The sequence below is a fragment of the Alexandromys fortis genome, unplaced genomic scaffold (genome assembly GCF_014885135.2).
Source record: "Alexandromys fortis isolate MF-2015 unplaced genomic scaffold, M_Fortis_MF-2015_v1.1 scaffold_156, whole genome shotgun sequence".
NCBI classification, from domain to species: domain Eukaryota; kingdom Metazoa; phylum Chordata; class Mammalia; order Rodentia; family Cricetidae; genus Alexandromys; species Alexandromys fortis.
This window is the reverse complement of record NW_026068028.1, coordinates 8,002-31,883: the sequence shown is the minus strand read 5'-3', so window position 1 is coordinate 31,883 and position 23,882 is coordinate 8,002. Positions and strand designations below refer to the sequence as shown.

At 51.5% G+C, this 23,882-nt stretch overlaps 1 protein-coding gene across 1 annotated transcript; it reads right to left on the bottom strand.

Annotated features, from left to right (window-relative positions):
- Window positions 1–3,562: 3,562 nt before the first annotated feature.
- Kcnh6 (potassium voltage-gated channel subfamily H member 6) lies at window positions 3,563–23,583 on the bottom strand. Its single transcript, XM_050164292.1, has 13 exons — window positions 23,480–23,583; window positions 22,558–22,788; window positions 17,447–17,608; window positions 17,155–17,360; window positions 14,230–14,655; window positions 13,462–13,861; window positions 12,393–12,592; window positions 11,962–12,214; window positions 8,646–8,839; window positions 6,604–6,688; window positions 5,893–6,049; window positions 5,067–5,241; window positions 3,563–4,290 (listed from the first exon to the last, which is right to left on the bottom strand). The coding sequence occupies exons 1-13, from the start codon at window positions 23,553–23,555 to the stop codon at window positions 4,006–4,008; spliced, it is 2,850 nt and encodes a 949-aa protein (XP_050020249.1). The 5' UTR covers window positions 23,556–23,583; the 3' UTR covers window positions 3,563–4,005.
- Window positions 23,584–23,882: the final 299 nt, after the last annotated feature.

Sequence of the window (23,882 nt, the reverse complement as noted above, 5' to 3'; positions counted from 1 at the left end):
GAACGGAAGCCATGCGATCCCGTTGCGACGACGAGCGTTGGCTGCCGGGTACGTCCTTTCCAAACCGTTCCTTCTTCTTATTGGCTATCACAGCCTTAGCACCCGAGCCCTCTTCACTATTGGTGGAAATGTTTGTCATTTTGTTTATTCGCACCACCCAACCCCTGGAGGCGGGTTCTTCGGAAGTCCCTGAGATCATTGGTTAGCTAAGATGTCAGTCAGACGGATAACGGCGCAGTGCGGGTGAATGGGGGCGTGGGTGGTTGGGGGCAAGGATACCCCTCTGAGCGCCTGCAAGTTCTAGGCCAGGGGTCTTAAGAGTGATGCCTGCCACTTTTTCACTGCTGCTGCTGTTTTGAATGCCTCTCTCTGCTGCGCATAACGTGTTAAATCTACCTAAATGGTGTACCTACTGTGTTTATTTCATCGCCCTAAAACCTGAGCCAAACGGGAACTCTGTCCAGCCCCAAGGCCACTTTTAAACTGTTCTCTTACTGACCTGAGAGGGCTAGAGCAGCTTGATTCAGGCTTTCCTGCGGGGTCCTGTAGACACTACACAGACTCCCGAATTCTAGGATTGATTATAAATGGACTTGGCTATTAGTTACTTACTTTCCTCGCTCCGAGGGTGTTCAAAAGCAAAATGCTTAACTTAACATTAAATGTCTATGTGCCATGAGTTTGGAATGCAGAAAAGCCTGGATCTAGATACATTGTTATACATTTAAATGCCTTCAATGATATTGAAAGGGGTTGCATTGACTTGTTAGGCAATATAATAAAGCACACTTTAAAAATATGTTATTTAGGTGTATTTGTGTGTGCCTGAGTCTACATACATGTACCACATGTGTACAGGTGCCCACGGAAGTCAGAAGAGGCGTCGGATCCCCTAGAACTGGAGTTACAAAAGATTGTGAGACACCATGTGAAATCCTGGAATCCAACCCAGGTCCTCTGCAGGAGCAGCCAGTGCTCTCCAGGGTTGTACCGTCAATCCAGCCCACATCTGTTTCTAATAGATGTGATTTTTAACACAGACACTGGAAGCCTTGAGGGACAATGGTATACATCTGAGCAATTATCTTGGATCATGTCCATCTTGTGAAAAGTCTACCGCGCACATTTTTTTTTTTTTTTTTTTTTTTTTTTTTTTTTTGGTTTTTCGAGACAGGGTTTCTCTGTAGCTTTGGAGCCTGCCCTGGAACTTGTTCTGTGGATCAGGCTGGCCTCAAACTCAAAGATCCACCTGCCCCTGATTCCTGGGTGCTGGGGATTAAAGGTGGCACAACAAAAGAATTTTATTGGGAAGTTTTGTTTCTATACTTATCAATAAATTTGGTTTGTTGTTTTCTATTGGTCACATCATTACTGATTTTGCAGTGTGTTAATAATGACTTTGTGGGATTAACTCAGTAGGGGTCGTTCCCTTTCTATTTTTTGGAAGAGTTCTTTTTAGAAGGTAGGTAAGGTTTGGCAGTGAGTCCATGGGCTTCTGGTTTGGTGTTGTTTCAATCTTGTTGCTTGTAACAGATCTGATTAAACTACTTATATTCTGATTTAATTTTAGTAGGATACGTATATGTATGTATGTATACACACACACACACACACATATATTCACCCATTTTTTTCTAGTTTTTTTTTTTCAGGGTTGGAATTTAAACTTTCAATGTCTTCCCTGACTGGCCCTCTGGATTCTTTGCAATCTGTTGTAATGTCCTGTGGTGGTTGACATCCTGGCTTGAGAGACCCTAGAATCACCTAGGAGACAAGTGTCAGTGCTTGTGAGGGACTACCTAGATTAGGTTCACTGAGGTGGAAAGACTCACCTTAACTGCGGAAGATTCCATTCCATGGGTTGCGCTTGCAGACTGAAGAAGAAGGAGCAAGCTCTGAGTGTGGGCACTCAGCCCTTTTTGCTTTCTGCCTATAGATGCAGTGTGACCATTTGCTTGACACACTGACTTCCATCCTTTGACTACTGGTCTACAGGTATCTTTGCCAGTGAAGTGAGTGTTTTGGAGACAATAGATAGTTGGGATTTGGTTTTTAAATCTTTGTTGGTGAGTTCGGGATGTTTAGATTTAAGATCATTATTGAGAGATACTTGCTAATGTCTGCAACTGTGTTGGTTATTTTTCTAGGTGGTTGGATTATCTTGTTCTGGCTCCTGGCCTGATACTCCAGGCTGTTCTGCCTCAGCTTCTCAAGTGCTGGGTTTACAGGCCTGAGCTACTTTTAATCTGTGTGCAGGTGTGTGAGGGGGTACACATACATGTGCATCTGTACATATATGTGTGCCAGAGGACAACCTTAGGTGCTGCTCCTCAGGAATGCCACCTACCTCCTTTGAGACAAGGTCTCTCATTGACCTGGACTTCACCAATTAGGCTAGAATGGCTGGCCAGCAAACCCCAGGGATCCTCCTGTCTCAGCCTCCCCAGTGCCGGGATTACAAGTGTATAGTGTATACCATTATTGCAGGGATCTCTCTCTCTCCTCTCTCTCTCTCTCTCTCTCTCTCTCTCTCTCTCCTTTCTTGAGATAAGGTTTCTCTGTACCTTTGGAGCCTGCCCTGGAATTCGTTCTGCAGACCATGCTGGCCTCGAACTCACAGAGTCTGCCTGCCTCTGCCTCTTGAGTGCTGGGATTAGAGGTGTATGCACCACTACTACCACCACCACCACCGGACACTGCAGGGATTTTTATGAGGGTTTGGGAAACAGAGCTCAGGTCCTCATGCATTTTACCCACAGAGCCATCTCTCTAGCCCCATATGTTGTTTTGAACTAGTGTTAAAGTCTTACTAAGGGTACAAAACATTAACTTTAAGGTTTCAGTTTGTAAAAATACTTGCAAATACTTGGTCTAATCACTAACAGACTCTGCGGCATCAGATAGAAATTGCAAAAGGAGGGGAAGATGAGGGTGGGAGTTATATTAGAATGGTATGCAGAGAAATGGAATGCTGTTTTAAAAGGTTTCTCAAGTCTAGGTTGGAATCTTATTCTCCTTTTCTTAGTGTATTAAGTTTGACTTTTTATTGAAATATAATTTATATGTGGAAGTGCAAACATTTTTCTAACCTGAACAGATCCATGTGGCCATCACCAGACCAGAAAGCAGAACAATACTGAGGAGGCCACCCACACTCTAGTAAGTGCCTTAGTCTCTCTGCTACTGACCCACGATCTCTCCTGTGAGGACAGCAATGCCCACTCTCTGAGGTTGTCCTGAGGGTTAGATGAATTACTGTCTGCAGGGCAGTCAGGATGGTGGCGTGCTGGGCAGACACTGACTATTGTCATGATTCTCTGTGGACACCTAGACCATATCTCTGTTTCCTTCATCTGGAGATGGCCTCAAACTGTCGGCTCCTGGGCTCAGCTGAGACATCTTCAGCTCTCCAAGAGGCTGGGTGTGAGAAGGGCTTAGAGAAGACCTCGGCACCAGTGTGGACCTGCGGATGCTCAGACAAGTTACACATCTAGCCCAACACAAAATGTTCAAGACTTTATTTGCTGTGTGACACTGCATGCCCCCAAGGGACCTCAGGGGGAGAGGGGCTGGGGAGTAAAGCTCTGTCTTTCAGGTTAATCACAGAAAATACCTCCAACTCCAGTCATGTTAGAGGTTTTTGGTGAAAGGTCTGGTCGACTCTGGCCTTAGTTCTGGGCTTTTGAGGCAAAGGATAACTGAGCTGGGAGGCGATCACATGCAGCCCCAGGCAAGACTCAAGATCAGAAACCTCCCTTCTTCACTGACCCTTTGAAGCAGCCCTCTGCCTGGCTTGCCGATTATATGGAACCCGAAGGGGGTTGGGCCAAGTCCTGAGCCTCTTTGCTCAGGCTGCCCTCACCTGGCTCAGCAGTCTGTATTTCTCTGAGAAAATGGTTTTCAGAGTTTCATCCGAGGTCTGTCTAGCTCCCCCAAGAGGCTTAACTCTCACCTCACGGTATTTCAGTTCCCTCATGGTGACTTTTCTCTTGGGGTCCAATGACCCTAACTCCTTGTGAAGCCAGGATCTGAGCCATGCCTCTGGAACTCCAGCTGCTTGGGAACAGAGTCGAGGTGTTCGGGAAGGGAGGGAAAGTCGGGACGGCTGATGAGTCCCTGTACTTCCAGGGGACACAGAGATGAGGCCAGAGGTGACAGGAGTCCCTCAGGCTGTTCCTGTTCTGAGGTTGGAACCAGAGTTTTGTCCACTGCCACAGCCAAGTGACGCATCCTGGGGGAGAAATTCCTGGGCTTCTGAATATGTCTGTCCAAGTCACCATAGCTTAGGGTCTGGGAGGGAGGCAAAAGAGAAGGAGGTGTCCTGTGTACGGAGTCCTACCCCACCTCCAGGCCAGCCTACAGAGTTCTTCATTTGGGGCACGAATGTGTGTATATGGATATATATGCATATATATATGCATATATATATGAGTGTTGTGTATATATGAGTGAGTAGGGGTGTTTATGAGAGTGTGTGCACGTGCGTGCGTGTGTGTGAATATTTTTGTGTGTGCAGTGCGTGAATACATAAATGCTCAGAGGTCAATCTCAGGTGTTGTTTCTTAGGAGATGTCTGCCTTGCTTTTTGTGACAGGATCTCTCACAAGGACCTTGGGCTTGTCAACTGTGCTCGATTGACTGGCCTGTGAACCCTAGAGCTCCACATGTCTTTCCCTCCCCAGCCTTGGAATCACACATCTATACTACCACACCTGGTTTGTTTTACATGGGTGGTGGTGGTGGTTGAACTCGGGCCCTCATACTGCAGGCAAGCACTTTCCCAACTGGGCCATTGCTCCGGCCCCTGAGCTGCATCTTGATCCACTCTGACCTCAGGGATGCTCCTCCTCAGGAAGGTGGGAGAACCTCAGGGTCTTGTTGTCCACCTGTCTGAGCTGTGGGGTCTGTGACCACCGTGAGGGCTCTGCCAGCACCCTGTCCAGGCTGCTCCACCAGGTGATGTAATTCATAGGAAGGGCAGCAGGAGATACAGCTTCTAATCCTACCACAGACATGCTGAGGTTGGGCCGAGGATGGGAAACCCTGGGGATACCCCTGTCTCTCACCTGTGCAGGGTGTTCCACCAGAGGCCTGGGCTCTGCACTCCGTGTCACTGAAACGTCAGGAAACAAGGCCAGGTCACTGGAGGCAGGGGCTCCCAGAGTGTAGCTGGTGTGGCCCTGTGGCTGCTGAAGTATCTGCAGGATGCGGCTGAGGTCTGAGGACATGCGGGACTCCAGTCTGCTAGACAGAGCAGACATGGTCAAAATCGGGGTTCTGAGAGAAGCTCAGAAAAAAACCTCTCCATTCTGTGACCTGACCTCTTCCCACTGAGTGAAATGGCAGCCTGGGGCTACCTGAAGTGACTTCCTCACTGGGACCCACAGCCTTGGCCCAAATTCTCCTGAGCATATCCTTGTCTTTCATGACACCAGGGACCAGGCATGGTTCATACCACATTCAGTCCTAATGATGCTTTGATGGAGGTATTCTAATTGTACCCATTTTACGATATGGCAAACTGAGGCAACAAGTTGTTACACTCAGAGCTTGCTCACACTCTAGCTTATGAGTTACACTCCTTCCTTGCCTTTAAGCTTTCACTGTCATGCACAGGAAACACCCCCTTTCCAAGGACCTCTGGAATTTGTTCCTGCACACGACTGTGCTGCTTCCCCCAAGATGTTTCCTTGGGCATGTACTAGGGTTTGCTGGAGGAAGCCATCCAAGGAATTATGCTTAGAGACATAGAATTAGAAACCTATGCTAAATGTGTCTGCCATTCTAAAACCCAACCACGCACCCAGCAATGCCCCTAAACTGCCAGGAGGTGGCGCCTAACCCAGCCGGATCCTTTTGCAGCTGCCCCACCCTTGCCAGGGAGGTTCTCACCTGCTCATCTGGGCCTGGAGCTGCTCTAATTTAGAGCCTAGCTCCCGAGGCCAGCACTCCAGGTCCTGCTGTGGGTTTGGAGGACTTGGGGGCATTTGCTGTAGCAATTCAGGCCAAAGTCCGGATGCATCCGAGATGCTCAGGGAAGGGGCTGCACCTTCAGAAGGAAAGGAGACAGCCTTTGCTATTGGATTCCCCAGGCCTGTTCCTTCTCACCAGAGTCCAAGTGCTCCCCCTGCTTGTCTGGGAATGCAGTTTGAGGAGCGAGCTGCTCTCCTTACCTGGGAGCTCTGGGGACAAGGTCCTGTTCTTATGGAAGTCTGGCTTCCAGGACCCAACTGGGAGGGGAACAGGGGGCCTCAGGAGTGGTCAGGATGGGGATTTCTAGGCCTGGTCTCATTGCTTATGGAGCTGCAGCCTGGGAGGGGGTGGGATGGGGATCTCCTGGTACCTTGATATAGAACCTCAGGCACTTGACTAGTACCCAGCCCGGAAAGCAGCACCCAGCAACCAGTGAGCTGTCCCTCTCTGACTCAGAGGACACAGGCTAGCAGGGTTGGGAAGACGGAGAAAGGCTTCTATCCCCTTGCCCAAGGAAGAATCTTTCCCTACCACTGAGTGGCTGAGACAACCTCTTTCAAGGAGAGGCAGAATAGAGGGGTCACTAGGAGTGGCTGGGGGCGGGGGTAAGCAGGGGCTGTCTGAACTCACCTGACTGGCTGCCACTGAGGAAGAAGCCTTGGGGGTCTTGGTTGCCTGGGGCCTGTTGGGGTGATGACTGGGGACCCCCATCTGCCTTGTAGGGAACAAGAGCAACAAGTAACAGGGGCCAGAGCTGGGACAGGGTCTCTTTCTCTGTTCCTCCCTGTCCCCAGTTCCCCTCTCTGGCCCTTGTAACAGCTGGATGAAAAAGTAGAGACAGGTATCTGGGCACATCCGAGGAGCTCTGGGTGCACCCTGGGAGCTCTGGGTGGCTCCCTGCAGGCTCTCTCCTAAAAGGGCCTCTAGCATGGGACCAGGTTTGGAGATGGTGACCTCACACCTGGTGACCAAGGAGAGTCCCCTGGAAAAGTCTCTGGAGAAGGTTCTATGAACGGCAAGATGAGGGTGGACAGCAGAAGGGCTCCTCCCTCACAGCCTTTTCTCCAGGGTCCCAACACCTCAGCCTTGGCCAGTGAGTTCTGTTTTCTGGTAAAGACTGGTCTGGAAACCCCGATCTAGTGGTATCTATGGGGGTATTCTTAGCTGGCCTCTTTCTGGCACCATGAGACTTGTGGGCACCTCGGGGTTATAGTTGACTCAGGTCAGCTAAGACCATGGAGATCACATCCCTTCTGCCTAGTGTTCAGCTATAGGACACAAAGGCCACCAGATGACTCCCAGTAGCTAGGTCAACCAAGCAGGGTGCTGATTGGATACCTCTTGTGCAGTTCAGAGAACAGAGAGGCGCAGGGAGAACAGCCTGGGAAGGGACAGTCATGGTAAGAAAATCTACCTCAGCACCACACTCCAGAGCACTGGTTCCAACTCCCTAACACTGTGACCCTTTAACATAGTTCCTCATGTTGTGGTAACCCCAACCATAAAATTATTTTCGTTGCTACTTCATAATAGCAATTTTGCTAGTGATATGAATCATAATGTAAATATCTGTGTTTTTCAATGTCCTTAGGTGACCCCCGTGAAAGGGTCATTCAGTCCCCAAAGTGGCAAACTGGATGGGCTGGCTACTTTCACATCAACTTGACACAGGCTAGAGTTATTTGGGAAGAGGGAACCTCAACTGAGAAAATGATCCCCACCAGATTGACCTGTGGGCAAGCCAATGGTGCATTATCCTGGTTGATGTATGAAAGCCCAGCTCTCTGTGGGCAGTGCCACCCCTGGGATGGTGGTCCTGAGTGCTGTGTGAGAGCAGACTGAGGAAGCCATGGGAGAAAGCCAGTAAGCAGCACTCCCAGACCATGGCCTCTGCATCAGCTCCTGGTTCTAGGTACCTGCCCTGATTCTCTTGGATGAGGGACTTCAAGCTGTAAGATGAAATAATAAACCCTTTCCTCCCCAACTTGATTTTGGTCATGGTGTTTATCACAGCAATACTAATCCTAACTAAGATACCCCAGAAATTGGATGTCTCTTGCATACCCTATGGCCTCTTTGGCTCTTTACATAAATGTCACTTTATTTCTCTTGGATTGCTGAGTGATAAACTTAAAAGACAGCTGCTGTATCACCATGCCTGGTACCATGAGCCCTCTGGATGTTAGACCCCCTGGAATTTTTTTTTTAAGCTTAGTGCCATGTAAATGGGAAAGCCCGGGTTTTAAAGTCAGACAACTTGAATTCATATTTTTGGCTCTTCCATCTACTTGCCGTATGGCTCTGGTCAATTTACTTACCCTCTCTGATCCCCAGTTTATTCATTCCGATAATGGAGATAAGACCATTCACACACAAGGACATGACCGAATTAAACAACATAAAAGAAGCCAGTACTTAGTTCCCAGTAGTTACTCACTAAATGGGAGGAGCCAGTACTCACTAAATGGGAGCTATCATTATAGTTAGGGCTGCACTGACCATAGCAGGTACAGAAGCACACCAGCAAAGGCTGCAGGAGGTGTTGAAGGGAAAGGGCAGTGGTCAAATGAGTCCTTTAGGCCAGGCAGGCCAACTCCTTAGCAGGCCGGCTGGGTGCTATCCACACCCAGCTTCTGACCCACCACCACCCTGGCCCACAGGCCCAGACTCACGTCCCGCAGGTTGAAGGTGACCTCCAGCTTACTCCAGAAGGTGTCTGCAAAGGCAGGGTACATGTCGAGCACCTCCAGCAGGTCTGCTCGATGGATCTTATGCAGGTCACAGTAGGTCAGGGCACGCACATCGGCACTAGATTTGCCTGGCCTGGCATGGAGACTGACGGGCTCTCCAAAGATGTCATTCTTCCCTGCCAGCCAGAAGGATGGTGGTCCCTCCAGGGTCTGATTGCCTTATGAAGACCTCCTCTGGGGGCCCCTTGGCTGTGATCGTCCTACCCCCCCACCTCAGAGATCCCACAGAGCTGGGGCCTGCTGCCGAGGGGTCTGCGGACAGGGTACATTGCTGGCTTTGATGGAGAGGCGTTTGAGGAGGGCCTTTAACCAGTCCTCAGTTATCCCAGATTCCCTCAGAGATGCTCCTGCCCTGAGAACATGGGTTCTCCTTTTTTTTCCTCAGCCCCTCAGAACCACCTTCTGCCAGAATGTCCTTTTCTTTGTCTATACTCGTTGGCACAGTTCCCATTCTGGTCCAATGCCAGTCAATGACACCAGAGGCTCCTTGCTCCATTTCCTTCTGCTCCCCGTGAGCCACGGACACTATGGAACACATGACAGAGGACCCAAGGATGGAAGCTTCCAGATCCCCTGTGCAGGACCCGGAGCTTCTGTTTCTTTGTCTTCTTATTCTCTATTGTACACATAGGGAACCAGCAAGACCCTGGCAGGGTGACCCTGCGGAGCTACCTCCCACCTGCACTTGAGTGTCTTCAGCCCTCAGATGGGCATAACGGTGCCACCTACATCACTGTGGTGTTTGCAGGGGCAGAGGTGGTGGTGTTTGAGAAAGTCCCCCCCCCCCCCGCAAAGCAAGGGGCCCCATGCTAGGTCAGTGTAAGAAGGCACAAGAAGAGATGGACTGGGTAGATATAGGGCAGATGGTCAAGGTAGGTAGTACAAGTACTGGGTCCTTTCAGAGCCAGGAGCTAGGCTGGCGATGGGCTATTAACATGAGCAAGAGACTCTCCCATAAGGAGCCCTTCAAATCCCTAAAAGGCAGGCACTTAAGTTGCCAAGGTTACAAAATTATCTGTCTTAGAACCGGATGCAGCCAAGAGCTCTGGGCCCTGAAAGAAGGAGGGGCTCATACTGCCTACCATTGTTAGGACAAGGAAGCAGGGGCTTTCAGAAGGAGTAAAAGTCCAAGAGAATCAAGGACTAGGCCCACAGAAAGAAGGGAATTTGGGCATAAGAAACAGAATGTGCTCATTCATCCCTGCATAGCTAAGGCTGAGAGAAGAGAGGCCATGGACCCTGGTATCTTTGACTCCCACTGCCCCCAGGAAAGTCCGGCCTCCTCAGCCTTGTGGCTCTGTACAAATGACACTAATAGTTTCACACAGACAGAGTGCCACCAAGAGAACAGGATGGAAGGGAGGGGACTGGGCCTTAGAGAAAGAAGGGACTTGCCGAGCTCACACATGGACCCTGAGCCTGTATGTCTGGGCAATGTAATACCAACGCTCATTTTTCTTTTTACACATGAAAAATTACGATCTAATGTCTATTTCTACTGGGGACAAGATGAGAGGATTTCTTGTCTCTCACTGAAACTTAAATTGGGCCAGCTTCTTAATTATTAATGTAAATTATCCTCCATGCAGGTGGTAACATGGCTTGGGTGAAAGGGAAGAACTCGGGGGAGTCCGTACTGTAGGCCAGCCGATTGGGAGACCGACTGGGTCTACCTGCCAGGTACAGGGTGGGCTCTGAAGACAGAAGAGCACTGGAGTCACGGCGTGATGAGAAAGAGTTGTCTAGCTGCAGCATGGAGCTGGGGCAGGAAGACTGGGCTCAGAGTGACCCGACTGGGTGGCATCAGGGGCTTACATGTGTCCACAGACCACAGGGACCCACCAAAGGGTTCTGAGTGAGAGTGGATCTGTGCAGATGGGTCGCAGATGACTTTTGGAAAGTGAAGAACTGAGGATGCACCTAGGCCTCTGGACGCTGCCTCCCCATGCCTGCCCAGGAGGATGGACCCAGTGGAGGCCGGAGTGGAAAGCAGCTCTGTTAGTAAGGGCAAGGATGCTCTCTGCATGACAGGATCGGGGCAGGGGACTGGAAACTGGCAGAATGCTCCTGCAGTTGGCTTTAGCCCAGACAATGGAAGGGCAGGAGACGCTGAAGAGGCCCCCTTTGAGGGAAAGTGATGGTGTCAAGTTGGGATCTATTGCACCAGGTCTGGCTTTTTAAAAATTTTATTTTATATATATTTCTTACAGGGTCTCTCAGAGCCTAGGCTATCTTTGAGCATGTATCGCTCATGGAATCCAGGCCTTCACACATGCTAGGCAAGCTCCCTACCAACAGCCACATTCCCAGCAATTCCCAGAAGTCTACCTGTTTTGATCTAAGGAGACCTTGGGACTGGGCCACAGCTCTGAGGATTCCTGTAGCTCAGGCTGTGGGAGCAAGGGGCTGGCCCAGGTGAGGCGGAAGTGGGATGAGAGCAGAGTGCAGCCCTGGGTGACCAGCCACTGAGGGCACGGAGATGGAGAAGGTGGGTAAAGGGGGCTGGAAGAGAACCAGGTCATGGAGATCAAGATGGGATATGGCTGATGTTAGACTTGGAGACTTGGGGTCAAGGATAAGGAAGATGCAGATAGAGGACCCCGAGGTACTTGAAGTCAGCAGACTTGCCTGAGGTCACATGACAAGCAAAGAGCTGTGCTAAATGTGCTAAGGAGTCTTCGGGCTGAGTATAAAACTCGCTGGGACCAGCAAGATGGCTCAGGAAATTAAAGGGCTTGTGACCGAGCCTGACAACCTACGTTCGACTTCCAGAGCCCCCATGGTGGAAGAAGCAAAGGGACCAAGTCGTTCTGTGACCTCTACCTGCTGCCATATTTCTGCACAATGAATTACAAAAAATTTTAAACAAAACAAAAAATATTTAAGGGTTGGAGAGATGGCTCAACAGTTAAGAGCACTGACTGCACTTCTAGAGGACCTGGGTCCAATTTCTAGCACCCACAGGCAGCTCACAACTGTCTGTAACTCCAGTTCCAGGGGATCCCACACCCTCACACAGACACACTTGCAGGCAAAACCCCAATGTACATAAAATACAAATAAATAAATCATTAAAAAAAAACAAAACAATACAACAAAACCTTAAAAAAAAAAACTCTCTGATGACCAACCTGGCCCATGGTTGTTCAGTAAAAGGTATCATGATACTCATTAGGAAGAAGGTGGTCCGGGTAGGTCCTCTCCAACCTCAATGTCCAGGTCAACCCCCATGACTCACCTAGAATGGCCACGACCACATCATCGCGCAGGATCTCGATGGAGCCTCGGGAGATGAAGTAGAGCGTGGAGAGCACGTCGCCCAGGTGCACCAGCGTGTCCCCAGGCGGCGCGTGCGTGGTCTTGAACTTGACCGCCAGGGCTCGCAGGCACCCCTTGCTGGCACCGTGGAAGGCGGGGCAATGCTGCAGCAGTGCACGGTGCAGGTGCAGGCAGATGTCGGCCTGCAGGCACTCGGGGAAGCCCTTCAGCACCTGCGGGTGGGTGAGGGGGCGTGGCGAGTCCCTCTGAGCTGGGGCTGTGGGTGCTGTGGGTCCCGTGCGGTGTGAGAAGTAGAGGTGTGGGGCAGGCTGCAGCGGGCCCTAGACCTCCCCCAGGGCATGAGTCACACCTGGTGGCCAACCCACTCCTCATTAGGGCTTCAGGGCTCACCGCATTCATGTCGATGCCGTTTGTATAGGACCAGGCATGCTGGAAATACTCTTCCAGGCGCTGCCGCAGCGGGTTGGGGATCTGGTGGAAGCGAATGAACTCCTTGACACGCAGCATCTGCGTGTGGTAGCGCGCAGTGCCCGAGTACAGGCGCTGGATGATGGCCGACACGTTGCCGAAGATGCTGGCGTACATAAGGGCTGGGGGCGGGGCAAGATGTGAATGGGGAGGGGCTTTTGGGTGACTCCTGGCTACCCAGTCTTTGCAGCAGCGCGGGTAAGCCCCCCTCTTTGTCCATGGTGAGAGCAGAAGCGCCAAGGACAGCAGTAGCACACACAAGGGACAAAGGTGCCTGGGCTCTACTTTGTGCCACTTGGCGTCTTCCAGGTTCTGAGGCCAGACTTCTTCCAAGAAAGAACTAGGGCATTCCCCCCTTTCCCCAAGCTCAGATTTGTTTTCTCCCTTGAGTTGCAAAAATAAAATACAGGAGAAACTCTTGGCCTCTCATTTTCACCTCCCCCACCCCCTTCCATTTCCTTGTTTTTGTCTTTCTAAATGCTTCGAACATGGCAACCTAATGTGTAAATTTCCACACCACCTCTAGAGTTTTTCAACCTGGTGTTTGGGGAGGCAGGAAGCTCTGTGCCAAGACGATGAGCACCCAGCCTCCCAGCTGACCCCTGGGCTGGCCCTAGGACTAGAGACTTCCTAGCTGTGGGCCTCCTACAAAGTCAAGACCTTTGGCTTCTCCTCTGGAAACTGGGCTCCTAGGGGAATTTGACTTGGATGTCTGTGAGCGCTCAAAGGAGTGGCTGGTAGGACCAGCGTCATGGCACAAAGCCTGTGCCAAGAGCCGAGGTTGTTCTCAACTGTAACTACCTAAATTTTTAAAAATATTTTTTTTTAAACAAGGGCTCCATGTTTTATTTTACATTGTGCCCTGCAAATGACTTTGCCCAGAGCAGCGTCTCAACAGTTGCTTAAAATCTATGAGGGATACACGCGAATACACAAACCCACATACTGCACACACGGGGTAGCACCCTGCCTAGGACAAGGTCACACTCACAGCCAATGAGCATGACGCAGATAGAGAAGACCTTCTCCGAGTTGGTGTTGGGCGACACGTTGCCGAAGCCCACACTGGTGAGGCTGCTGAAGGTGAAATAGAGGGCCGTGACATACTTGTCCTGTACAGAGGGTCCCGAGGCTGGGTCACTGCCGTTGTAGTGCTTGCCGAGCTGTGCACCCAAGCTGTCCAGCCAGCCGATCTTGGGCTCCAAGTAGGGTCGTTCCACGTTGCCGATGGCGTACCAGATGCAGGCCAGCCAGTGCGCGATGAGCGCAAAGGTGCACATGAGTAGGAAAAGGACCGCGGCGCCATACTCAGAGTACCGGTCGAGCTTCCGAGCCACGCGCACCAGCCGAAGGAGGCGTGCCGTCTTCAGTAATCCGATCAAGGTGGTGGTCTGGGGGCAGGGAAAGGTGGAGAAAGCCAGGGAGGGCTGTCATTCCACAAACACGTAGGAAAGTACCAGGCACTGGGCAGTAGAATATAAGGCAAGAACCGTAAGGGGTTCTCAGCCAAAGTACAGACCAATGTTCAGGCTGCTAGGAGAGACGTCCAACGGGAGCAGGAGCAGGTCAGAGGAGGTTGCATAGAGATGATGCAGGAGTGCAAGATGGGAAGGGAGCTACTTCTCCCGGCAGACAGGAGGGAGGAGGGGAACTTGGAATAGGGCCACGGGGGTGTGGAGGGATAGTAGTGTGGCCCATATGGGAAATCAAGTATAACCTTCAGCTGAAGCTCAGAGTAGCATGCAACGGGTGTGCTCACCTCATCTGAGCCACTGCGGAAGATAAGCAGGTCAAAAGGGATGGCAGCCACCATGTCGATGAGGAACCAGCCCTTGAAGTAGTGCACAGCGATCCGTCGGGGGTGGCTGACCACCTCGTCATTGGTGTTGACGTAGGTGGTTCGGAAGTTGATGACAATATCCACGACAAACATAATGTCCACGATTAGGTCTACCACAGTGAGGGGGCTACAGGTATAGCCGCAGGTACCACGCTGTGATTCGTCCTGGTCGCTGAGCAGAAAGGCAGCTGAGTAGGGCGTGAAGACCGCTGTATAGATGACCAGAAGCAAGATAAGCCAGTCCCACACAGCCTTGAAGGGGCTGTAGTGTAGGATGGTACCTCGGTGAATGCGTGGCGCCTGTAGTTTATACTCTGGTAGTACATCTGCACCCAGGGACAGGACCTGGGATGGAAGCCATAGTGATCAGTGGGAACAGCCAGCACTAGTAAGACAGATCTATGGGTAGGTCTGGTGTGTGTGTGGGGGGGGGGGGGGAAGCTGTGGGTGGGTCACAAAGGTCATGAAAGGCAGGGTGACAGAGGAAGGCCACACAAGGGAGCAGGTTCATAAAGGGATGGGTATGTTGGGAGGAGGTCGAGGAGAGGAGGAGAACACAGCCCTGCCACATGGTTGAAGCTCATGAGCTTTCTCAGAAACAGCCCCTCTTGGGGTGAGCAGGGCCAGGGCTAGCGCCATCTTGATTATGTTCCAAGGAAGAGCCTGGGATGAGATAGTTTGGTAGGCTATTTGTCTTCAATAGGTTTTGAAGGCCTACCGGTTCTGTTTGTTTATTTGTTTGTTTTAGAGCTAGAGATTAAACCCAGAGCCTTACTATACATGGCAGACAAGTGTTCTACCATTGAGCTAACCTCCCAACCTAAATTTGGGGCTCTTGATGGAAACAAGTCATTTCCAGATGAGTCTTCACTCCTGAGGGCCAATGAGAGTCCTCCCTGGGCCAACTCACAGAACATCCCATAGAAAGAGCCAAATTTGGGGTTAAGAGTTGAACCAGTATGGACCTCAACAGGTCCTGGGCTCCAAGGAGCTCCATCTATAAACCTCATGAATCATTCTAATCTGTAGAGTGCTTCCTCAGCCCTTGTTCCCTTGCCTCCAAGACTATAACAATGGACAGTTGCTAAGACAGAAGCCAACAATTCCCAGGCTCTTTCCAGCTGCCTAGCATGTAACAAGGCATCTGGGGAATTAGGAAGCGCATACGTTTTGAAGCCAGGCACTTCAGCCTAAATTCCAGGGTTGCTGTTTGTTTTATCTGTGCCTTAGGACAAGCCTGGTAACCTGTGATACCCCTGTTTCCTTGTGTGTAAGAGGACAACAAACTGCATAGGGTTGTGATTAAACACGATGGGTCTGTTTGCTTCTAGGTCATCCCTACTCCATCCTCCTCCTTCAACAGTGTTCCAAGATGATAAGATCGATGAGGGATTGACCACTGAGTCCCCCACCATCAGTTCTGTTTTAAGGAAATCATCCACGCAAGGCTTTGCTTGATCTTGCAGACAAGATCATCAGTAGATGGGATCACAGGAAGAAAGAAACCAGTCTGAGGACTGATTTCCACTAAAGTGATCCTGATCTGTCATCCAGACTCCTTAGTGGGAGTCACAGTGTTCTGCTGTGTCTGTCTTTTGGCTTTTGCCCATTGTTTATTTTCCCAGGAACCCACCAGGGATCCTACATAGACTGGGACCATCTTTTTTCATTTTGTTTTCTCTACCCCTCTATGTAGCCCTGACCCCGTGGTTACTCAGCCCAATAGCCCATGTCTCTTCACCTAGCCAGCTCTGGGTAGACATGAACTTTCAACCAGAACCCACCAAAGCATCCCTGGCAGTTTGAACCCTGATGCAAAGAGGCAGGTCACGTTGCCACACCCTGGGATGCCAGAACTCTCCTCTCTGCCAGATCTTTTCTTAGTCCTGTCTGTGAGGCTAAATGGTCTCCTCCACACCTGAGACCTGACACTGGCTGTGCTCCAGATGAGAAGGGGCAGGAAAAGGATTGTTCCTCGCAGTCCCTTGTTCATCGATGCTCTAGCTTTTCTCCATGGTTTAACAAAGCTCATTCTGTCTCCTGAGTTGGCACTACTTAATGTCAATGGGTCCTCAGAGACTATTTGGTCTATCTCTTTCCTGAATTTTATAGCTCTGAGGCTCAAAGGTAGGGGTGTCCTTTGTCCAAGGTCACATAGTGAGTCAGTGCCCGGATCCTGGTCACTCGAGTCTCCAGCAGGGTTCTATTCATTTTCCTCTGGAAGAAGCAGGCCAACAAGCCCCATGAGAAGGGACTGTGGGGTCAGCTGAAAGGGGGGATTCAGGAAGGGACATTTGCCTTGGGCTGACCAAATAGCAGCTGCACAGGAGGGGCATTTAGGGGTGGATTCCCGATAATTCAAAGTTAGCTAGCGGTACCAGCAGTGCCTTGCCTCTGCCAGGCATCCTGTGTGCATACTGAGGGGGAGTGGCCGTATCCACTGTAAGTGGCCGTGGCAGGGCTCATACCATCCCCTTTCCTCTCCTTTTCTTTGTATGGTCTTGATCCTTGTACTACTCCCTCTTTGTGATGGCAGGGCCTTAGGCAGGCCCTACGGTGGCCTGTGTGCTCTCTCCTCCCATATTTCTGGCATCTCTAGGCCTAGAAGGAACTCCCATGCCTTGTGAATCTCAACCTCTGGTGGTTTCAGGAGCTGGGACGTGGTCTCACGGCAAACCTTCATGTCTTAAGAACCAGACTCAAACTGTACAGGAGGAGGAAGACTCAGACCAAGACGTGAGGGGGGGTTGACAAGTCACACCTCAGAAGAGCTGAGGTCCAATGCCTTGGAAGGGACCCTGGAGGTCTAACGCAGCCCACCACCCTTGCCCTGCAGACCCATACCTGGGTGACCTTTTCAGTGACATTCTGTGTCCGCTCCACCACCTTGTGGGGAGCGATGATCTCGATCTCTGTGGTGGAGCCCGAGCGGTGTTTCTCCAGGTTGAACTCCACGAAGTTGAGTGTAAACTGCGGGATCTGGCTGATGGTTCTATATTTGCCCCTGCCTGGGCCAGGCCCCTGTCCACTCGGTCTGCTGTGAGAGCCCTCTGAAATCAGGGTGAGGGTCAGAGCAGCCAGGGCCAGGGTGGTGGTCTTGACCCATTCTCGCTCCTGCTACCACCACAGCACTCACCAGAGCCCAGGAAGCTGTGTGACCACAGACGCTGGGTCAGGCTTCGGCTGCTGCTCTTGGCCAGGAGCTGGGCCAGGTCCTCAAAATTGAGGATAAACATGATGACAGCCCCGTCCTCATTCTTCACAGGTACCACATCGACCAGGCAGCGGAAGCTGGAGGCTGCAAATCCCATTATGGGGGATAGGGTTGGTTACTGAGGAGGCCCTTCCTGCAGTGGTCCGAGTGAAAGTCAAGTGAAGGATAGCCACTGGAGAGAAGAGGCCCGGACAGTGACCAGAGCTATTTGGCAGAGGGTGGGTAAAGCTGTCCAGCAGGTGCCGCCCCCCTCCCGCGCCCGGCTTCCTCGGGGCAGAGCTGCTCATTAGAGATAACATGGCATCAGGTCCAGTTCATGCTCAGCCCGCAGCTCAGAGCTTAGGCCTGAGGTTTGCTTCTGTGGTAATTAAAACAGAGCAGATGGGGGTGGATTAAGTGGGGGCAGTGAGGGAGGGCATGCCATCCTCCTGTAGCTCTGGATGGCCCTGGGCTCAGCTCCCTTATAGCCATCCCACCAAGATGCCTGCTTCCCTGACGCTGGAAGGAACTTGCTAGGAACACATCAAGAGCTGGGCACGAAGCCAACTGGCACATTAGGCCTTAGGAGGTCCTGGCAGCAGGCAGATGAGAGCTTGGAGAAAGGGATTTGCTGGAGCTGGCAGGAGACACGGGGTGAGGACCCCTAGTTTCCCAGCAGATAAGAGGTTCAGGGAAAAGGGAAAGGGTCTCATCTTTGAGGATAGAGCTGGAATGGCGGCCCCAGGCAGAAGCAGGGACCAAGGAGTAGAAAGGGTTTGATCTAAAGGGGGTGAGGAGAAGGCATTGTGGAAACAGAACATCTTACCATCCCAGCTCCAGCTGTTGGCACCTTCTGCCTCTGGCCACGCTACCCTCCCCTTGCTCTAGAGTCACGCCATGGACTCATTGGCAGGTGGGTCAATACGAGTTAAGATGCTGCCTATCTCTGAGTCCAGCCTGGGGGTAGACACCCTTGAGGTGTATTATCTGTCTTAACCCAAACTATTGCTAGGTGTCAGTTCCAAAAGGATCCCCAGGGACAGCAGGCCCAGGTGACCATGCAAATCAGAAAGCCAAGCTGCTTTTCCAGAGGGCAGGTTTGAGTCTATGTCACCTGTCCCCGGGATTGCTGGTTAACGAGGAGAGCAAGCTTGAGTGAATGTGGGGGGGGGGGGATGATGGATGCAAGCTACCTAGTAGGGACACTGGTACTGTGGGGACTGCTGGCACCACTCTTCTTCTTTCCCTGACTTAGCATTCACTTCCGAACCTGGGGTGCAACTGTGCCTCCCCATACTCCCTCCCACTTTTCCTCCAGGGAGCAAGGAATCTCCTGGATCAGATTCCTGGACGCATAGGCACCAGGCAGCCATCTGCCAGCTGCTGCCTGGGCCCAGGGGAGACATCCACACCAGAGACACTGCCTGCCTGTTGAGCTACTTACTCTCAGTCTCATAGTGCTGCAGTGACTCTGGTCAGTGTGGGGCCTGGTGATGTTCCTGTCCCTAAGGCCACACACTATGCTCCTAGTCTCTCTGGTACTGGGGAAATCAGCCTAGTACCAAGTGGGGGAGGGGTAGAGCTGGGCAGAAGGGCAGGTGCACCAGACTTTCTATGTCCCTGGGAGTTCACAGGGCTAGCTTTAACTGGTTGTACCCCCATTGATGCACAGACTTGGAATGGACCCTCCTATCAGTAAGAGCTGGGAAGTTGGTACAGTCCTTGTGTGGCTTTTCATGTCCCATCCACCAGGCCGGCTACTTTGGTGATAGACAGGGGTCTAGGAGGATTGGCAAAAAGCCAGGGTACTTTCTCTACCTACAACCTAATCTGGCTATCCTCGTACCTGTGGCTCAGAGGTCACAAGTAACTGGGTGAGTGGAAGAGGGAGTAAATTGTTCTTGCTTGTGCTTAGGAGTGGCAGTGTGCCAGTGTCTGTGATTGGTCCCTGGAGGAAGAGCCAGTCTCTGCCTTCTTCCTTCTAGGAGTGTTCCTCTCCAATCATGATCAGTGAGTTTGTCTGGCCCCTAGAACACGCCACTTCTGCTCTTCTATCCCTTGGCTATGTTCATCTTGTTTCTCATGACTCACATCCCTTTCCCCTCCCCACCCTGACCCTCACCTTCTCTTCAACATGGCCTCTTTGTTATCTTTTTTTTTTGGGGGGAGGGGGTCTGAGTTTGAAACCCAGGACCTCATGCATGCAAGATAAATGCTTTACCACTGAGCCACACCCCTTGCTCTGCCCCAATCTCTTTATGTGCACCACACCTAGTGCTGGGCTGAGAGCCCTTTGGGGATGATGCTGCAAGCTGATACTACCAGCTGCATCATGCAGCTCCTGGCTTTACCATTCTGGCATTTGTGGGTCAGCATGTGGAAAACACAGTGAAGACAGTCCCTGACCTCATCCTTGCCCTGTCCTTCGTATCAGGAGCTACAGATCAGAGAAATTGCAGGTCTCCTCTAGTCTAGCTTGGGGACTAGGGACTCTGGTTTGGGCTCATCAGAGTATAGTATTGCCTGGTGAAGGCAAGCAGGGCTAGACCCTCTGGAGATGTCTGTCAAGACAGATGCAGGGGTTAAGGATCTGAGTGCAGCCCGTGCCTCCCTCTGGACAATTATTGGTTCTAGCTCTGCCATAGTCTCCCTTCCTTAGCTGTTGGGATTTTTCTTTCCTGACAGAGAGATAGGGGAAAGGCTCTGATTTCTACGGTTCTCTGATAGGGTCATTTTTATCGGGTACCCTGGTCTGTGAGCCGGTTATGCAGACACACAACTGTAGTTCGGTGGATACAGACTGTGACTTGAGTTTTCAATAGATTAAAGGGAAAGAGGAAGCTGGGCATGGTGGCGCGTGCCTTCGATCCCAGCACTCAGGAGGCAGAGGCAGGTGGATCTCTGTGAGTTCGAGGCTAACCTGATCTACAGAGTGAGTTCCAGGACAACCAAGGTTACACAGAGAAACCCTATCTCAACAAGAAAATAGTGGTGGGGGTTATAAATAAACCAGCTAGAGCTGTGTTCAGGGCCCCTTCCCACCATCTTGGTGTCAGGGGTTGGGGCCAAGAGAAAGAGAAGAAATCACTGTTAGGATGACTATAGGCAGAACTGTGTATGCGCATGAACATGACTTTTTTAAGAAAAAAGAGTCCCATGGTCAGAGTGGACTGCTAATGTGGACATAAATTATCTGAGCACCATGGGCAATGCAGGCTCTTTTTGGTTTCAAGTCAATTAAGGATGGTCCAGGTGATCAGACATTAAATAACAGGACAAGGAAGGCCTGGCAATGAAAGGGTGAAGCCTAGAACGACAGGGCATTGGACATATGGTAGTTCTCTGTTTTTATCTGGAGCTGGTCTCCAAGACTAGGTTCCCAGGGTCCTTTCTGTTGCCTAAAGAACCTCAACAAACTTCTAAAGATCTGAATCTTGATCTCAGGGGCCAAAACTTGGCTTTGAACTTTGCCCTTTGTCCAGATATCTACGGGTCTGAAAGCTCTGACCTCCCCTCCCCAGGATCTAGGATTGTCCCTCACTCTCTGGGGTACAGGTAGAGCTCTGGGGTCAAGCAAAGACACAGAAAGGACCTACTCCCTTGCTACCTTCATTTCCTGTTGTGTCTTGTTGTGTCCCTCCTCTGACTGTCACTTCTTCCTTGCGATGATGGTGGAGAGGTGAAATCACAGCTTTTAAAAATATTCTGACTTTGTTAATTAACCCTGTGAGTACAGCCCACCTAAGCCAGATTCTTCACAGCCTCACGCTGTTCTCTTCCTCTAGGGCAGCATCTCCCACCTGCGACTCTCTTGGCTAGCGACAAAAAGGGACAGACAGGGGGCGGCCAGGATCTGAGTGAGAAGCTCCTGGAAGCCCTTAAACACACACACACACACACACACACACACACACACGTTCCATGCACACACCAAGCCTCTGGAACTTGGGCTCTTAGTACCCCTTTGTCCCAATCTAGAGGTGCCTGCCCTGTTTGTACACTCTGATGGTCCTCATGCTCTTTTCCATGGGGGCAACTTCTCTCTTCTGGGTGTTTCTCACCCCCAAACTCTTGCCTCCAAGTTTGGAGAGAGTTGAAGTCCTTTCTTCCTTGGGATTACTTAGAACAAACATCTCCAAGGGAAGGTTCCAGTTGGCCCCTGACAATGGGATCTCAGGAAAGCGCCTAACACACTTATGGAATGAAGGGAGTTATCTAAACCAATGGTTCTTAAAATTGGCAGCAAATCAGAACCACTGGGGAGATGTCTTTTTCCAGTTACACCTGCCTGGCTTCATCTTGCACCTTATGAGTCAGGCTCTCTCTAGGGAAGGGATGCTTTGCAAAACACGGCCCCAGGTAGCACTGATGCAGAACCAGATTGGGTGGGGAGACCCCAGTGATTTCTGTGAAACTTTCAGTTTCTGGTTGTAGCTCCACTACCCTCATCCACTTAGGAACCCATCTCCTGAAGGGAGACCCAAAAAGACTGCTGGTCTCTTGGTCATCAACTCCTGGCTTGTGTTTCTGTCGAGCTTTCTGAGGACTGGGACAAGAGTAACAATATAAGGGCCAGCTGGGTAAATCACCTGGTTAAGGCAAAGCCAAGACCCTATCCTCCCAAAGAGATGGACTTAAGTGAACCAGGCCCAGTTTTCTTTTCCAGTCAGCAGCCCGCACGCATTGGCTAGCCATGGAGGCCTTGGGGGCTGGCTCCTCCCTTAATCCCCAGAGCAGACAGAGATGAGGTTAGGTTAATTTCCATCCCAGCTGCTTGACAGCTGGGGCTGACAGTGACAGAATGGAGAGCCAGGAAATGGGGGAGAAAAGGTAGAGCAAGAAAGAACCCCTGTCCTAGACCAAGAGTTGGCTCAGCCCTGTCTCAAGTCCCTTAGAAGACATCCAGGGCTCGTTGCCTCCCTCTGCTAATAAAACCGAGGCCCAGAGCGAGGACAAAATTTGTCTTTGACTCTTAGGTCAAACCCTTCCCTCAGGCCACTCTGTGATGGACGAGAAAGACGGCCCGCAGAACCCTTGGCCCAACTGTGTCTCACCATCCTTGCGGTAGTAGAGGATGTCCACTTTGCACTCTTCAGCCCCAAGCAGGGCCTGTGCCAAGCGAGACACAGCACTGCTTGGAGTGTTAGGGCCTGTGAGGAAGTCACAGGTGCAGGGTCGCTGCATCACCTCCACCCGGGAGTAGCCAAAGAGCTCGCAGAAGCCGTCATTGCAATAAATGATGGCACAGTTCTCCATCTGTGCGTTGGCGATGAGGAACTTGCGACCTGGAGCGGGAGGTGAAAGGTAGGAAGACCCTGGGCAGCCAGAAATGGGTACCTGGGCGACAAAGATTAGAGGGACCCATGGCAGCTGAGAAGGGGATTTTTATGCAGGGGCCAGAATGAAGGAGGCAGAGGTCGGAGGAGAGTGGGGTGGGGTGGGGTGGGAGGACCAAGAGTCCTGGGGGAAGGTTATTCCCCCGAGGGGATGACTGTGTCAGGGAACAGAAAAGTAGAGGTGCAGAAGTCAGGTCTGGGGGCTGAGGAAAGACCAGGACAGCTAGGGTCAGTGTGGTGGGAGGAAGGCCCCAGAACTGGGGGTCAGAACCAGGAAGCAGGAATGAGACCATCTGGGAGTCAGACAAGCTTATTGGGTGAAAAGCAGGAAGTCAAGCAAACCTCTCAGAGAGGCATGGGAGGTCTGGAGGGGTAAGCGGGACAGTGACTGAGAGGGGAGGCCAGGGTTTGGGACACCAAGGAAACTGCTGTGGGAGGTTTAAGAGCTGCATTCTGCCCCAGAGAGAACATATGAGGAGGTGTTGGGGACATCAAAACGAACCATTATGTATTCAGAATCTAACCCTCCCTTTCGCCTCCTTTTCCTTCTACCCCATCAGAAGTTAGTACAGAGTCTGGCCCCTGCTGCCATCCAACCAGCACGCAGATAGTCCCCCACACCCCAAAACCTCACACTTACTCTGGCCCTCAAACTTGCGGATGATGGTGTCCAGGTAAGTGTTTTGGGGAGCGACATGGCCCCTGCGGACTGGCATCTTTCCGTAGCAGCACTTGCTGAGAGTCACTCGCAACCTGGTTCCTGGTGTCTCCCGTCAGTTCTGGGGCTCAGCGGCTTCTGGCTAGGGTGGGCGCCGCCCCCGGGGAGGGCTGTCGGGCCCCGCCCGCCCTCCAGCGTCTGCCCTCCCCGCCCACACTGATCCTCCCCCGCCCACGGCTCAGCGCGCCTCCTCCCTCACGAGGCCCGCGCCCGGGAGCTGTCCGCGTCGTGGTGCTGATATAAGCCAAGAGCTGGCAGCAAGGCGGGGTCCAGGACCTGGGCAACTTCTCTGATCTAGCAAGCAGTCTGAATCACCCTAGGAAGA

Bases quoted from the DNA above. Each gene is read 5' to 3' on its own strand.
- Kcnh6 (XM_050164292.1), bottom strand. From the start codon at position 23,555: ATGCCAGTCCGCAGGGGCCATGTCGCTCCCCAAAACACTTACCTGGAC. The intron at 14,656-17,154 runs GTATGGGTCTGC...CTTCCATCCCAG, and splicing joins TCACTGAAAAGGTCACCCAG to GTCCTGTCCCTGGGTGCAGA. The intron at 8,840-11,961 runs GTGAGTCATGGG...TCTGGCTGGCAG, and splicing joins TGTGGTCGTGGCCATTCTAG to GGAAGAATGACATCTTTGGA.